This window comes from Adelges cooleyi, unplaced genomic scaffold (genome assembly GCF_023614345.1).
Source record: "Adelges cooleyi isolate 19-005CV unplaced genomic scaffold, UGA_ACOO_1.1 ACOO_flye_CR_arks_rails_tigmint_CR_PRNA_574, whole genome shotgun sequence".
Lineage (NCBI taxonomy): Eukaryota > Metazoa > Arthropoda > Insecta > Hemiptera > Adelgidae > Adelges > Adelges cooleyi.
The window spans coordinates 3,303,851-3,319,519 of record NW_026096268.1 but is presented as its reverse complement, the minus strand read 5'-3'; the positions used below and the strand labels follow the sequence as shown (position 1 = coordinate 3,319,519).

General features: G+C 32.2%; 1 protein-coding gene and 1 long non-coding RNA gene across 2 annotated transcripts in view; one reads left to right on the top strand and one right to left on the bottom strand.

The window, feature by feature from the left end:
• LOC126842762 (zwei Ig domain protein zig-8-like) overlaps positions 1-15,669 on the bottom strand; it is a 182,002-nt gene that overhangs the window by 33,919 nt on the left and 132,414 nt on the right. The window contains exon 3 of the mRNA XM_050579900.1: positions 11,730-11,902. Within this exon, the coding sequence (XP_050435857.1) occupies positions 11,730-11,902 (173 nt within the window). The remainder of the gene's footprint in view (positions 1-11,729; positions 11,903-15,669) is intronic.
• Positions 7,562-14,748, top strand: LOC126842763 (uncharacterized). Its single transcript, XR_007686377.1, has 3 exons — positions 7,562-7,908; positions 9,573-9,735; positions 14,445-14,748. It is a non-coding gene; the product is annotated as an uncharacterized LOC126842763 (long non-coding RNA).

The following is a 15,669-nucleotide window of genomic DNA, read 5'->3' as shown; positions in this document are numbered from 1 at the left end:
AACACGGAAGTATAAATTGAGCGAAACACTTTGAAATTGTTTTTCCCGGAATGAAAGACATTTCCTGTGGACTTAACGGCTCCCACACTCCAACGAAGGGTTATAGATTACAGGGTAATCATTATACATGTAGGTAAATAAAATACTCGTTATTAACAATTTGAATCGAGTAGCTAGTTGAAAAATACCAAAAGTAAAACCAATTGAACTCCATTCCGACGATAATGGCGATTTATAATTACAATTATGAAATAACGCTGCTATGAGGAATTTGTGATTCTTAAATTTTTTCCCAGCTAAAAAATTTGAGGCTTTTTACATTTATTTTACAATTCTTTGGTGATCTTTCTTGCAAAATGATCTTAGGAATTAATTTATAACTCGAATGGAGTTTATTTGTCGAACATTCCTTTTCATGTTTTCAACAAACCCCTCCGCCCCCCCCCCAAAAAAATGTACAATTGTTTTTAAATTATACCACTACAAAAAAAAAAAAATATTCAAAATTTGAATTACTTTTCATTTGTAAACGGTTAATAAAAAATATATTATAATAAAAATACATTTTTTTTTGTTGTTTCTAACGTTATTTTATGAGTAAATATAGAAATCTCTAATTTTTAAAAAGAAAAATATCTTTTCTTCTCTTCTCTCGTGACTATGCCTCGTACAGCGCGTCACAATAAGTTAAGATAGTTAAAGAAAACGTGCTTAAAATATAATTTTGGGTCTGTTCTACCTACGGGGTTTTTTCGTAACAGCTGTTATCATTTCAAAATCACCGCCTATTTACTTATTTTTATTAACTTGAAATATTGTTGAAAGCTACTTAAATTGTTGCAAACTTTCGTTCCTCTCTTTCTTCTCCTTATATTATTATAAAATATTATACTTGTCTTAACATGAGACGAACGTGTAAACAAATTAATATGATTAAGAAATAATTAGATTAAAAGTTTTGTTGAAATGTGTCAGAGTTTGACGAAGTTGTGTGTTAGTTAATCGACCAACACCGACTACCCGTTCAATTTTTGTCGGGAAATCATTATGTTATTACTGCTCGACTAAGTCGTTTTGACAAAATTAGTAATTTTTATAAGCTAGGTATAAAATAACTTAGTCACCTGCGGGGAATTTTAATTTGCACGTCTGAACAGCTATAGCACAAAACCTGCGTTATACGGTTACATTGTTAACTACAACAGCTGTGTGGTGTGTGGATTTTGTAATTTTTTTTTTCTTCACGTGTATTTACAACGCATGTTTGTATTAATTTCGTGTTATAAGAAATTAAAAAAAAAAAAGAAAACCTTTTAAGGAAAAACTTTAGTGGATGCATAAAAATGCGAGCTAAGTTTCAAGTACTTTACTTAAACATTCTTTATGTGTTGTTGTTGTTTGTACAGACCGCACTACATCGTATATCTATGTATGTATATAGTGGCTACCGTTCGATATGAGGAAGCAAAAAAAAAAAAGTACAAGAAGAATGCGAGACTCGCTTTCTACGTATCAGTACGCCAGAGTTGGTAGAATCTCATTACAGCTGGAAATTTGTTGTGCGACTTTTGCCATCGCCGTATGGACTATTGCGAGAGTTAGGCGGGTTTGTCCATTTTGTTTCTACAAATAAGATCAGCGGATAATTAGATGTTTTCCTCTTGAGATTGTTTTCCTTCCGATTGTCTACAAACAACAACATTGCAAGCTGATTCGTTTAATTTACAGGGTGCAACATTTTTTTTTTTGTACACTTAGTACAAACAAAACCAAAACCTTAAGAGGGCGTCGCACCGCCCATTTTTAAGGAGTAAAGTATAGGCAATTTTTTATAAAATCTTAATTTAAAGGTTAAACTGTGATCTGTAATTATTATTTCAACAACTAGGACTCTATTTTGGTAGTTAATTAATTTTTTGGACTATCACAGCATCCTTATATTATACACTTTATGTGTGTTTTGAAATCTCCATAAACTGCCATAAACGGTTGCTTTATTGCTATATTATTATATCAGTAATAATAATAAAAAAAACAACTAATTTTCAAAAAAAAAAAATCAGTTTTATGAATTTCTTTAGGTTATAATATATCTACTAGAAACATACATTTTTTCTAAATTTTTTATACTGATGTTTGTTTAAAAACACTGTAAGTCTAATTATTTTTGTTTTTCTAAATATTATATAATATTTGTATAATACTTATTATAGTTATTCAAGTTTAAATACTTGGATAACATTTGTGTTATTAATATTTCATTTTCCACTGGAAATGTGTTGTAAAACGATTGTGGCAATAGTTATAATTATTTCACATTGAACTATTGACAATTAAATATTATTAGCGCGTGGTTGAAGTGAGAATGTTTTCATAAAATAATTTTAATTGTCGCTGCTTTTCGACGTCCAATAATAATGAATAAATGGATACCTAGTGCGGATTTCGATTAAAGGAATATAGCAAATATAACACACTAAAGTCTGAAGTGTGTAATTGTTTGATAAGAGAATGACTAAGCTAAACAGGTAATAAAACCTTCAATTCAATCCACTCGAGGAGATACCGGAGTAAAGTTTTCGAGTATAGGCTTACTACATATACTATATATATATACGGGTTACACACCCTCGATTAAAGAAATAGAACGTGTTTTCCACTAAACTGTGTATTTTATGTGCACTCGTTTTAGAAACAAAGTGGGGTACAGTCTGGCAAGTAGAACATGGCGGTAGTGTAGTAATACATGAATTTACACCATTGGTGTCTTGTAGGCTGTTTCCCTTGGCCGGTCGATTATCTAGAAAAAAAAATAGCCTTTCCATTCTCCCCTCATCATATTTTATACTTAAGTCAACTTTGGGTTGGCAACTAACAAATGTATAAAATCACAATCCACCAATTCGAAAAAACAGTGATAATATTATTTTGGAAACACATCTCGTTTGTGTATCAAATTATATAATAATATATATATATATATATTTTTTTTTTGGTGGGGGTGTATTTAATTGGTTAGAAGTATTGTAATATTTTGATATCTAAAATTTGTTATAGTTTGGAATTTAAATAAATGTAAAGATTATCCCTTTTTGCCAGGTAATGAATGTATATATTATTGTTAATATGCCAATTATTTAATATTATATTAGTTACAACATTATTTTTGTACAAAACAAACAAGGTTATACGTAAATGTATACATTTTGAAAATATCTATCCGGATGCATTTCTAATTTTTAACTTATGAATATTCAAAACAAGTGTGTATAGTGTATTTTATTATGTAAATTGCATTGTAATGTGTTCGGAATCATTAATACGAATTACATGCTCATAATATTAATTTATACATATTTTATTAAAACATTACTAGATAAAGGTAGTTTGTTATTTTATGTATAGTAGGTGTATACGAGTTGTAAACGCTAGATTAACGTACATATTATAATATTCAATAACCTATTTTTGAAGCAAATATATAAAATAAAAATTGTGAAAAAATTACTTATTGTTAGACCAGGTAGGTGTACACATGAGTTTAATTCAGGACCAACTTATATATTAATACCATACGTAAACATACATAACTATACGGTTGATACATATATATTATACTTATAATAGCGTTTGAAATGTGTGAAGTGACAAAGACAAATATGTTTAGTTATCCTGTATGTTCATTCCATGCTTAATTTAAACTATGCCAGCCTAGTTTTGACTTTGTAATATTAACGAAAATCAACTATTTGCCGTACAGTCAACATTTTACCGGTGGCGACCGCGTTATTATTCATGACATTTATATATTATAACAATTTACCACCTTCTTTGAAGGAGTCCAAACAAAACTTCAAATTCTCTCCAAGCAAATTGCTCTGAAACTACTATAATTATAACCTCCAAGTAATTTGTCAACAATAGTTAATTAGCGAAGCATCATTAGTAATTAATGTCTACATAATTTGTCTTCAACATGAATAGTATCTCATCCGTAAATTCTACATAGAATTTGCACCAAACAACATGTTGCAAAAACTCAATTCCTTTAATTAATTGTGATATATTAATTGATTTACTAATACTAATATATGTCGATTATTTTTTAAAACCATTGTACGTTTTATTACATTCCAGTTATCTTAGAAAATATATAAACCTTATCTTTTAACGAAATATCTATATAGAACACGAAGTTACTTCACCAGAATGAATAATATAAATGGACTTTGCAAATTAAATGTTATTATACTTATTTTTATGTATGGGCTTTTAGTTTAATTAAAAATGAAAGCAATATACAACTTTCGAAATAAAAATCTTTTCTTTTTTAATCTTAATGTTCCGGTCTTAATAAGTGATTTATTTAATCTGCCCAGTTCTGATATTGATCTTATGAGTTGTTTTTATGTTAAAAAAAAAAGAAAATTAAATTGATATCCCGGGAAACAATATTTACCATCGTATTTTGTGCAATGTAATATATTTTTGAAAAAAATGTAATAACAACATTGTTTTCAGTTTCAACGTGATTAAAAACAATATTCATAAACTTCTACTCTATTGCATACTAATTATTATGAATTGATATTATTGAAAGCGACTTCATCAATGTATGTATATATTTATATAAAAGTAAAAAAGCTAATCCGATAACGGTCGAACTCGGGTATAAAATTGATTGTGTCTACTCAGTGCTTTCTATATATCTACAGTTTAATTGATCGAGTAATTCGATATGTTTACCATTTGCTCAATGTTATTCTGTTAAAAAAACATCTTCATAAAATATAATGCTATCGGATATCATTTCACCACAATATTAATTCAACACAAACTGACAGATGGATACTACGTAATAATTACTCGTAGTTTACCAATTTATTTCCAGAACTTGGGAAAAATACGTTTCCGGTTAAATGCAATATAAAACGTCATCGAATATAGGCCATTATATGAAATTGCATTGGTGTAGTAGCCTGTATTTTATCACATTACTTAGGTTCTAAACACACCAGTTGCTATTAATTACATTTAAACATAAAACAAAAAACAAAAATCTCTCCTCTACGCAGTTTGTCTTTCAATTAATGGACTGTACAAAATGACAGCTGCTTATAATATTGAATAGTACAAGGAGAAGTTCAGTCTTGGACCACTTGATAAAAAGCTATACAGCCATCACTTAATAGGGCGTTGAGGTGACGACAGTTGTGTTGTCCACAATGGACATATCGTTTTGTCGGCAACGATTAAAACGTTCCGGTTAACCGATTCTATTGTGTTTTGCGGTTTCGTAGTGGGGGAGGGGGGACAGGAAAAGGGGCGATTCAGGGGAGGGACATCGATACTCTTAGTCAGACCATGCAGTTGTACACGGCACCGTTTAATCATCTCTGCACAGCGTTGACGATGACAATCTCCCAATCAATACCATAATCTGAAATCTTGCCTCCTCTCCGTTATTCAGCCAACACCCTCCCCCCCAAATCCGGCGCCGCCATCAATCCTTTTTATAATGTGATGTACACGCGACTACTCTTACCCCGGTCGTTTCCACTGGATCGTTCCTTCGCCCGGGTCTTCCTTTTGGGTTCACTGAAATGAATAGTTAGAGGTCATTAAATCCTTTCAGAATGAAATCCGCGTGAATAATGTGACCGAGAAGATCGCTTAACAAGTGTTACGTCATTAATAAAACTCCACCTTCGTCTCCGCCGAGTTCGCCTGGGATTAATGGGTTGTATCTTCTTGCACGGGTTTGAAACCCTAGTGATTAACGTCCGGATAAGAAGAAAATTACAAGTTCCAAAACGCCGTCAGTAGGTGAAATTTACATTCACTATATACACTATAGAGGCAATATTGACAACGTCAAACTGCTAGTTTTTTGTATGGCTGTTAACTCTTGTTACACGCTTAATAACTTTGAATGAAAATATGATAACGTTAGTGGCAGTTATATTGTTGTATACACATTTTCCAGTACAAACCTTACAAAATTCCATTGACCAAAACATATCTATCCAATCCAATATGTATAATATGTGTCAGAGACCCGATAGCTACACTAAAGTATCAATTAAGTAACCAGAATGTTGCTTCCGTTGACTTGCCATCTTGACCAACTGTTGTAGACTACTGACGCTTATTTGCTTTACACTTATTGTGTGATAACTCACAACACACACACACACACACACCTCTAAGATGAATTCAACACATTTGTGTATTAGTCGCCTTTTTGACACATCCTGAATTATACTGTTATTGAAAATTTGTTTGTGGTAAGGAGAGGGGAGTAGTATGATAATGTATATTCTCATGACGTTACCAGGTGGTCACCACTTTGTGATAACACTGAAATATTAAATAATATAATAGATATAATGCAGAGGTTAGCTATTTATAATAATACTATTCCATGTGGCGCATCACTAAAATGTCCAAATATACTTTATTAGGGTTATGAACCAATCAATTTTCATTCGGTGTTTGTTATAATATTATATTTTATGGACGAGTTGGTACTTTTTTCCGGATGCTATTTATTTTGTTGCAAACTTACGTCTCGTGGGAACGGAGTAATGCAAAAGTATTTTATTATAAGTTGACAAACAACGTAATACTGTTTTGAGCGTTTCGGCTGAATACAAAATTTGGCTCATAATATTGAGAACAATATTATGGGCGTTTGTTTGAACAAATCACCATACATTTGTTTCATTGTATTATCCACGCACCAATTTAACATTGTTGATATTTTATAAATGTATCAGGTTTGTTGTAAACTATTTTGTTTATTTTTTAAAAAAAGTTGGTTGTGGTCCAAAATAAAGATATATAATTCTGTGGCTTGGAGCAAGAAGGGCCAATGTCACTTTTTGCAACTTTCGGAAAATGAGCTTTGAATTTTTTATTTTCCATTATGCTCTATGTTAATATTTTTATCAAACTCTTCATGAGTAATTAATTTTTTGGCCTCAGAGTGTGATTTTTTCACAGTATATAAAGAATGATTCAATTTTTGCGATTAGCGGACTAACTCATTTATGCACAAATTTGACATTGGCCCTTCTTGCTCCAAGCCACAGAATTGTATTATAGTAAATAGCACACATACTATATTATAATACTCGTTTGAGGTTTTGAGAATAATAATTGTTGTGCGACTTTTAGAATTAAAGTTTTTAAGAAGGAGTATCAGCCGTGTTATCGTTACTCCGTTTCCATTTAAAAACATGATATCAAAATATGTTGACCGTTAATTATGTATTATTAAGCATTGAAAGATAATCATCGCATCGGTATTATTATTATATGGGTGCGTTTCAAATAATCCTTCGTGTCATTATTATTATTATTATTACATTGGTTTAACTCATTAGACGTTTAAATAGATAACACCGCGGTTAATGTCTATTATAATATATCACACGAAACGATTAAATCGGTAAGCCCGACAAATTTGCGGTCGACCGCCGCTATTACCGCACTAAGGAATTTCATTTACTCTAATATGGTCGGCTAATATTCGTCATTATTTACTCGTTAACGACACATTGATTCGTGGCGGGCCTCGTTTCTGCGATCGGGCTCTATAAACTTTTGTATCAGCTCTCGTTAGACGGCTACCATAGCTATTATAATATGAGCTGCAATCACTTTTACACCATCGTCGATTTTAAACACACACACACATACACGTTTAAGACACACGAATGTATTATGGTTTCCACTATAGAGACCCCGTAAGTACTTAACTCCGCGTATAACTAGCTGCTGTTTCAGTCGAATGTCGTATAATGTACACAAATGGCGATCTCATGCAGCCTCAACTTTGTCCGTTTTCGAGAAAGATCCGGCGTTCGTTTCTAATGGCCGAGAAGTTTAACCTCAGCACGAGATGTAAGTAAATGGGACTCTCGAGCAGTTTAGATCACCGCCAAGAGTGCAATTTAATGCGATGACAGTACCTAATCACGCGTTTAAAACGGTTTTGTCAATTATCCAAAGCGATGTCGATTAACGTCGCGTCGTTTTCGGTCGTACATTATTGTTTTACTATTGAATAGATACTAACAATTTTGTAATAATCTATGAACACAAAAACAAAGCCATAACATTTACATACGTTTAGAATTATACATTTTTTGTTGAAGTTTAGTGGAAAATATTACAAATATAACGTGTGTTTGATGTTTAGAAAACAACTTCATATGTGTGATAATTAACCCTCACACACTCGTGCTGGTGTTTTTTGTACACCAAACTTTTATTTAATTAATTTTTTTTTAATTAAAAAAACGTTGACAATTAAATACAAAAACAAAAACCAAGTTCTTCTACAAGTGAATATTTAATAAATAAAGCTAACTGCCATGTTGTTTTTTGGATAAACTACATTGGTGTACACCACTCGTGTAATTATTGAAAAAAACAGATAGTGGAGTTAGGGTTAAATTTATGGTATTTCGAAAGTAGAGTTGAATAATTTTTTATATATTTATTTTGATTTCCTGTCAAACCATAATGTACAAATACGGTCGAATTCATTAACAATGTATACATAGTATTTTACTATTTTTAATAAATATATTTTTTTAATTCTTTATTGCTTCGTGGGATGTTTAAAAAGCCACCTAAGCCACCTTTGTAATTTGTATAGGTTTTGTTTCGATAACACAACAATGCACGTGGACTTTCATAAAAGTTCGGTGCCTATATTTTTTTTTATCGACGTTAACTTATTTAACGTCATCCGTTATCATGCGATTCGGTCTCAAAGTTTTGCCCCCCACAAAGTCGCTTCTGGTACCTCTCGCGATAAACCCGTGTTTAATTATTAATATTCAAACTGCCTTGAACTTGCTGCGGTGGTGGCGACCAGAAGGCCCGTTAATATATTGGTTACTATTTGGCATTTTATCGCTTATTGAATTCCGATTGGCGCTCAGCAGCCGACCGTTTTATGCACAAATCACGTACGCGCCCGTTAAATTCGTTTAATCTATGTGATACGATATAACTTTTACCGCTTTTACACTTATCCCTATCTAAATGCGATCCCTTTTGACGGCAACGCAAATGCCTTAATCATGTGCGGTATTCGCTAACTTTGCTCGACCCGCGTATGAACGGGCCCAGTTAAAAATTAAATCAAGAACCAGCCAGGATGATAACGCGGATAAGAAAATAATTTAGTTTTTTAACAATCAAACCATTGTAACAAAATCGCATTTAATAGGTACCGGCTAAAAAAAACCGTCACGCGTTCAATAATTTATATAAGTTTGGTTTTTGTCTCGAGCATTGAAGGTAGGCATTGTAGAAAAACGTTTCGATAGTGAATGTACGACTGAACAAGAGTTTATGTTAATAAGAATGTCTGTGACACTAATTAGAGTAACAAGAACATTCTGTAATGCGGCCAGTCATTTGATGTATGGATGTGTGTATTGGGCATTAGGTGGGACGAGAGAGGTAAATTGAAATGGCTTAGTAAAAAAACTCCTAATTGCAATTAGTGTACCTTATAGTGATTGAATCATACTATATAACTGTTGTTTCAGAGTGGGGTGCCGTTTTAATTTATGTCGGAGTAGCAGAAAGAAGACGTTCCAAGAACTTAACATCGAAATCAAACATTTTTCAAATCAAGTAGAATCAATAATGGCTAATGACTGCTTTGAACTATGTTGTGTAGGTTTACACAAACTATATACATAGAATTCGGTAAAATTATTATTATCCGTAGTCATGATATAATATTATACTATGTTATGTACAGTACAGTAACCCATTTGATCGATATAATAATATGGCTCCGACCGACTATGAATAACTCAATTCAACGCGCGGTGTTGTAATTTATAGAAAATGCATATTGTAGGTTGGTCGCTCGTGTCCTATTCACAGTCTACGTCATTGTCTGTCCGTTAATTTACAAAGCACAATATATTATATTTGATGTAATAGATGTGGAAAAAATATACCATGTGCAAGCCAAAAACGGTCGTATTAGCAACTGCTGTTGTCTAGTTTATAAACTACTACGCGTACTCAATATTGTATCAAGAAAACAGTTTTTTTGTTGACCGCACGTCACGGTTCGTTTGTACTACCCATATACTGACAAAGTAAACATAGGTATGCAATATACATACACCGTACGGTTGTTAGTTTCACCCCCTCTGTCTATAATATAATACTCGTCGGTAAACCTTAACCCAATATTTTTCAAAGCTAAAATATCTTTACACAAATATCAATATGACAATATCATTCATTTAATCGCTTCCCTATTTATATGTATTTTGACAACCTCGAATACCAACAGCAATGAAATTCGACAATAATAAACACAGTATATTTGGTTTGCGATTTCATACATTTCATTAATTATGCATGTGTGTGTGTGTTTGTGTGTACAGACATAGCTATCAGTACTAAACAGCGTGTCGGTACACATATTGAAAAATGTGTAAATAAAATAAACGTTTCGTATGAATTTTACTTTTATAAAGAGCCATTGGTTTTGACTTGGGTGTACATGTGTCACATTGATAGGTATTTTTTTTTATGGTTTATTCAAATAAAAATAACAACACATATAATATTTTGTAAATACCAAAATAAAACACCATTATTTTTATTATGGTCATACATATTTTTTTTACGCTTATTTCATTTAAATAGCTTTTTAGACGTTATGTAGGTGTAGTAAACATTTCGATTTGAAGCCAAAGTAGGCCTAATAAGTTGTTTTATTTATTTGAAGACAATGATAAAATAACAATATCAAGGAACACAAAATGGAATAATACCACAGCATATAGCAGCCATTGGTACAGTCTAATAATGTCAATGATCACATTAAACGTATCAAACGAAACGTTAACTATACATAACGTACTCAGCTCGAGTACATGTGTAAATATAAAGTTTAGTTGCGAAAAACTTTTCGGTTCGAGCCACTGACGTATGGTGTGTGCGGTAAGAGGTTTAGCCAAAGTTTTTCGGATGAGAGAAGTGCCAAGCTTAAAACTAGCGAAAATTCTCCCCAGCATATAATGGTTTAAGAACCGAGAATTATTTATTGTGAACACATAGGTAGGTATTGTGCTCGTGTGCAAATTTTCCGACGACAAACCGAATGCCGGGAAACACTAAAAGTGTACGCGAGCGTGACAATAGCTTTTTATTTTTACATTTTAAATCGATCATACGCAAACGGTTCTTGTATAAAACGCACTTTCGCCTCGCCGGAGAACCATAATACAATTATTAATAATAGAAGTTTCGACCGGAGGCATGCCAATTATTAGTTAGTGCTGTTATTATTAAGATGCCTATTGATTGCTTGCCGTGTTTACTTTTGTGTCCGCACTGTTTGCCTTCGAGTATAACCTCTCGAGGAAAACTTGGACAGTTCTGCTAACAACGAATATTGTACACAATAATAATATAATATATATATATATATATATTTATTAGAAACTCAGCTTGTAATGCGTTTACCAATACAAATCAATCAAACGTCTCGAGATTTCGTTGTTTGTAAAAGGAGTACGCCTGTGGAATAATTTTGTGGTTCCTATTAATTGTAGTATGCAAACACATCACAAACATTTATGCTTATTGGTAGGTAAACGCAGTTTGTTTTTTAACGGAAAATTAATAAAGTGATGGGTTATCGTCATGTTTAAGTTAGGTTAAATTTGACTTACCGTTCTGTTGGCTAGATTTTTGACCCTGCAGTTGAGGTAAGCTGTTTTGCCTAAAGGAGCTGTCACATTTTTAGAAGCCGCCTTGTCGAAGTAAGGAAGATTGGGTTTTCCCGAAAATTCGCCCAAAGTGTTTTGATGTTTACTGGATTTGCTTAGCAGACCATCTGCAATGTCTGTAAAAAACAACAAAATAATAGTCTGTTATTTAACCAAGTTTTAAAATCAATATCTGCAGTTATATGCAGCGGTTTCCAAACTATACACCGTTCCAGAGCTCTTGCAGGAAAATAAAAAAATATTATATTTTACAATTATGTAATATTGTAAAATATAATGTAATGTATAATGTAGATGTAGATGTTTTAAATAAATTTGTATTATTTAAATAGGTTATTATCAATGTGTTTATTTTTTATTCATATTCATCGTGGTATTCACAGCAGTGCACCGCTGGTTAAAAAGTTCGGGAACCGCTGTCTGAATGTATAAAATATATTTTCTAATATCATAAAATACAATGTACGCGAAAAACCAAGAATTCAAAAAATCAAACTATTTGTTTGGCTAAACGATAATCATCACTACAGTTGAGAAACATTACTCAAATTGACAATTAGTATAGTCCAAAAATAAAAACTAACAGTAGTGTACCATATTTACATCCAATTATCAAGACTAGATCTACAATTAATTTTTATACGGTGTAGCAGATTTCTTATCTGCGACTCGACTGTACAACTTCTCGCTTTAACAACGGCCATTACAAGGGACTTGCGGTTGATCAACGTATCAATAAATCATATAGTTCCGTATACGTGTACCTATATCCAAACCTTTACGTGCAATCAAAACACGCCCTGGGACACGAACTGGAGGATTTATGGCGAAATTACGGCTGAACCGAAACATTTTACAGGTTGTTCGAGGCGTTGCCCGTCATTGCGGTCACTATTGTAATTTTAACAAACCGTTTTTATATGCCACGTCGTAGTAAAATATCAAACAAACACACACACACACGCATACTAATGTTCTGAATTAAAAAATGTACACTTGGCTGCGGTGTAAGATTTGATTGGAAAACTCGTGCACGAAACGCGAGCGTTCTGCAGCACCTTTGTAGAATTTGTTTTTAATGTTTTATCGAAAATTCCAAAATCCCGGCTAACCGACCGAGTCTAGAACTCTAAGGTAATGCCAGCTCATTCTACGGTAATTGCACGGTTCAGTAAGGCGACCTTGTCTTCTTACATGGTCCGAAGTGACCGGTCTTATAGCACGGGCAACCGTTCGTTCGGGTGGTCTTTTTGAATAATATGTACAAATGGTATTAGTTGACGGTGTTCGTCGCCACCGCCGCGAGAAGGTCGATTTACACTGGGTTCGTTCCCACGGAGATTGACGGTTGTTATGGTCGAGCATTATACAAAGTTACTGCTAAGCTGTTCCCACTATGGCTGCCATGTCGGTGTGGGTCGTTTGAAGTTCACTTTACCTTAAAATCGCTAGTCGCTCGTCACTTCAATCAGTTACCGAACACGTTCTCCTCGCTACTTACAACTTGTTAAGACGAAAATTAACTTTGCACGTTTTGTATCTTTCAACAAAACTAATAAATGTCGTTTGACAGATTCCGTCCTTATTTGCTATGAGTCAGTGTTTCGGGTAATTTACTTTTAGGTACACAACAATTGTGTATAGCTCTAAGTCTTGTTATATATCTAGGTCAAATTAAATAAACTCTATGGTATTGTATGAGCATAACAATAGTTATATGAGGTTAAAATTAACGTTGAATTCTTTTGGTTTTATAAAACCAAATTAAAAAAAAAAACAGATTATACCAACTGTTAAAGTTTGAGCGTTTAACTCTAAATATTCGTTAATTAAAACAGATTATAATTTATACTTGATGGCAACTACATAAGTTTATATATAACAGCTAATTACAATTTATAAACTGCATACCACGTGCTGTACCGATTCATTTAAACGCGATCCTGTGGCTTTCATACATTTATGTATAAACAGTACATTTCTGTACCTGTACCATGCACTTTAAGGTATTTAATTAATTTTACTTAATCATATATGGTGTGTGGTAAAATCTGTTTCCATTCGTTAGTTTAAACAATGTCGATGTAACATTGTGTTTAATATTCGTCAGTGTAGTCTGTGTGGGTTTTATCAATATCAACTCTAGATTCGTGTCAACGCATTCCGACTTATGCAAATGTCTCCTGAGAGAACTGTCATCTTCAATATTATAATCGCCCGATTTCTGTCAAACTCAAATTGAAATATTCTCACAGCGTAGTGCAATATTGTTTTATATTCCGCATTTTAGATAAAAATCCGGATTCGCATAGGAAAAAAAACGACATTGTTATTATTATTTTTTTTTTCTGTTGGAACGAGAATTTATTTATATTTATTCATCGATAACAATGGGTTTGTGCAAAGTTTTATATCCTTTGGGTCGTTTTGTAAACCACACTCGTATCATTCGAAGGAGCTTTAGACCGAAAATAGTATAATCATATGGAAGGATGGAACGGGAAGGAAATCCGACGTTTGTGTTGACCATTCTTTAGGACCTTACCCTTGCCTCGTGCACATCCTCTCGTGGCCGCATACCCGGTTTTGTTCTATAATAATAATAGTTATAATATGATAATAAAATAATACAGCTTGTTTAACGTCGACGGGTTTCAGGTGGATTCATCAGTCATAATACAAACCGACATTGTGCTACAATAAACGATTAATTATCTATCTTAAACGATCACTCCAACCAACATCGGAGATTAATATGCATTCAACATAAGAACACCAATTATGAATTGTGAAAAATATATCGTGAGATTTGAAATTTAGACGTTAAGAATTACTTAGTTTTTAGCTTATGGATATGACGTGTAAAAAGAAAAAAAAACAAAAAAACTCTGGTATGAACTGATCGAACCAGCATTTAATTATTTGCATAGGCACCGTTGCAAATTTTATAAGATTACATTATTAGAACCTTATTATTTTCATCGTGCAAATTTAGGGAGTCTCTAAATCTGATAGCAAACATTATATTTTGGCTTAATATTTAATGGTTTCAAAAAATAATAAAATTACAGTTTTAACAATGTCTAATAAAATATAGTATCATTTACATTTATTGTGTTTTTTTATTGCTATACTGTATTGTTTTTTATTTTATCATTGATATTCGCCAAAACCAGCGTTTTAAAGTTAAACTTTTAATTAGAAACAATTATAAATTATTAATAACATGTAGTTTTAAATCATTAAAATAGTATTACAAGAACACAAAAGCTTGGCCACGCTGATCCCCTGATTTCATGGTCTAATCCCTTAACAATAACATTGGAATTATAATTTCTATACTGTCATGCACTAACCCCTATAGATTTATTGGTTTTTTTTTAAATTTAAATTTAAATTTATAGCTCGTTTGTGTAAAACAAGGAAACGTTTTAATTTATTCACTATAAACTTAGGGATAAAATATGGATCTTTTAGTAAGCTGTAATTCGATTGTTCCTGTTATGTTTAGATGTAAAATATATTTAAACAATCTTTTAATAGTTATTTTCGTAAAAACTGATTTATCTAACATAAAACGTTGTTAAATATTAATTGTTTATGTAAATAATGTATACTTAATAAATAATAAATTGATCATATTATACATACTAAGTTGTTCTTGTTGTATACAAAATCAATCAAGGTGTTTGAAATTCAAACACACATTTATTATAAAAAATAAATAATGCATGACCTCAATCGAAATTAAGGGGTAACTGTCAGCGTTGAAAGTTAAGAAAACGCCTAAAAATTAATTTTAATAGCAGAAATCAATATTATATGCTGTGTATGTTTAATTATTGTACATTCATAATAAACTTTTCCTTTGAATTGCTTTTGC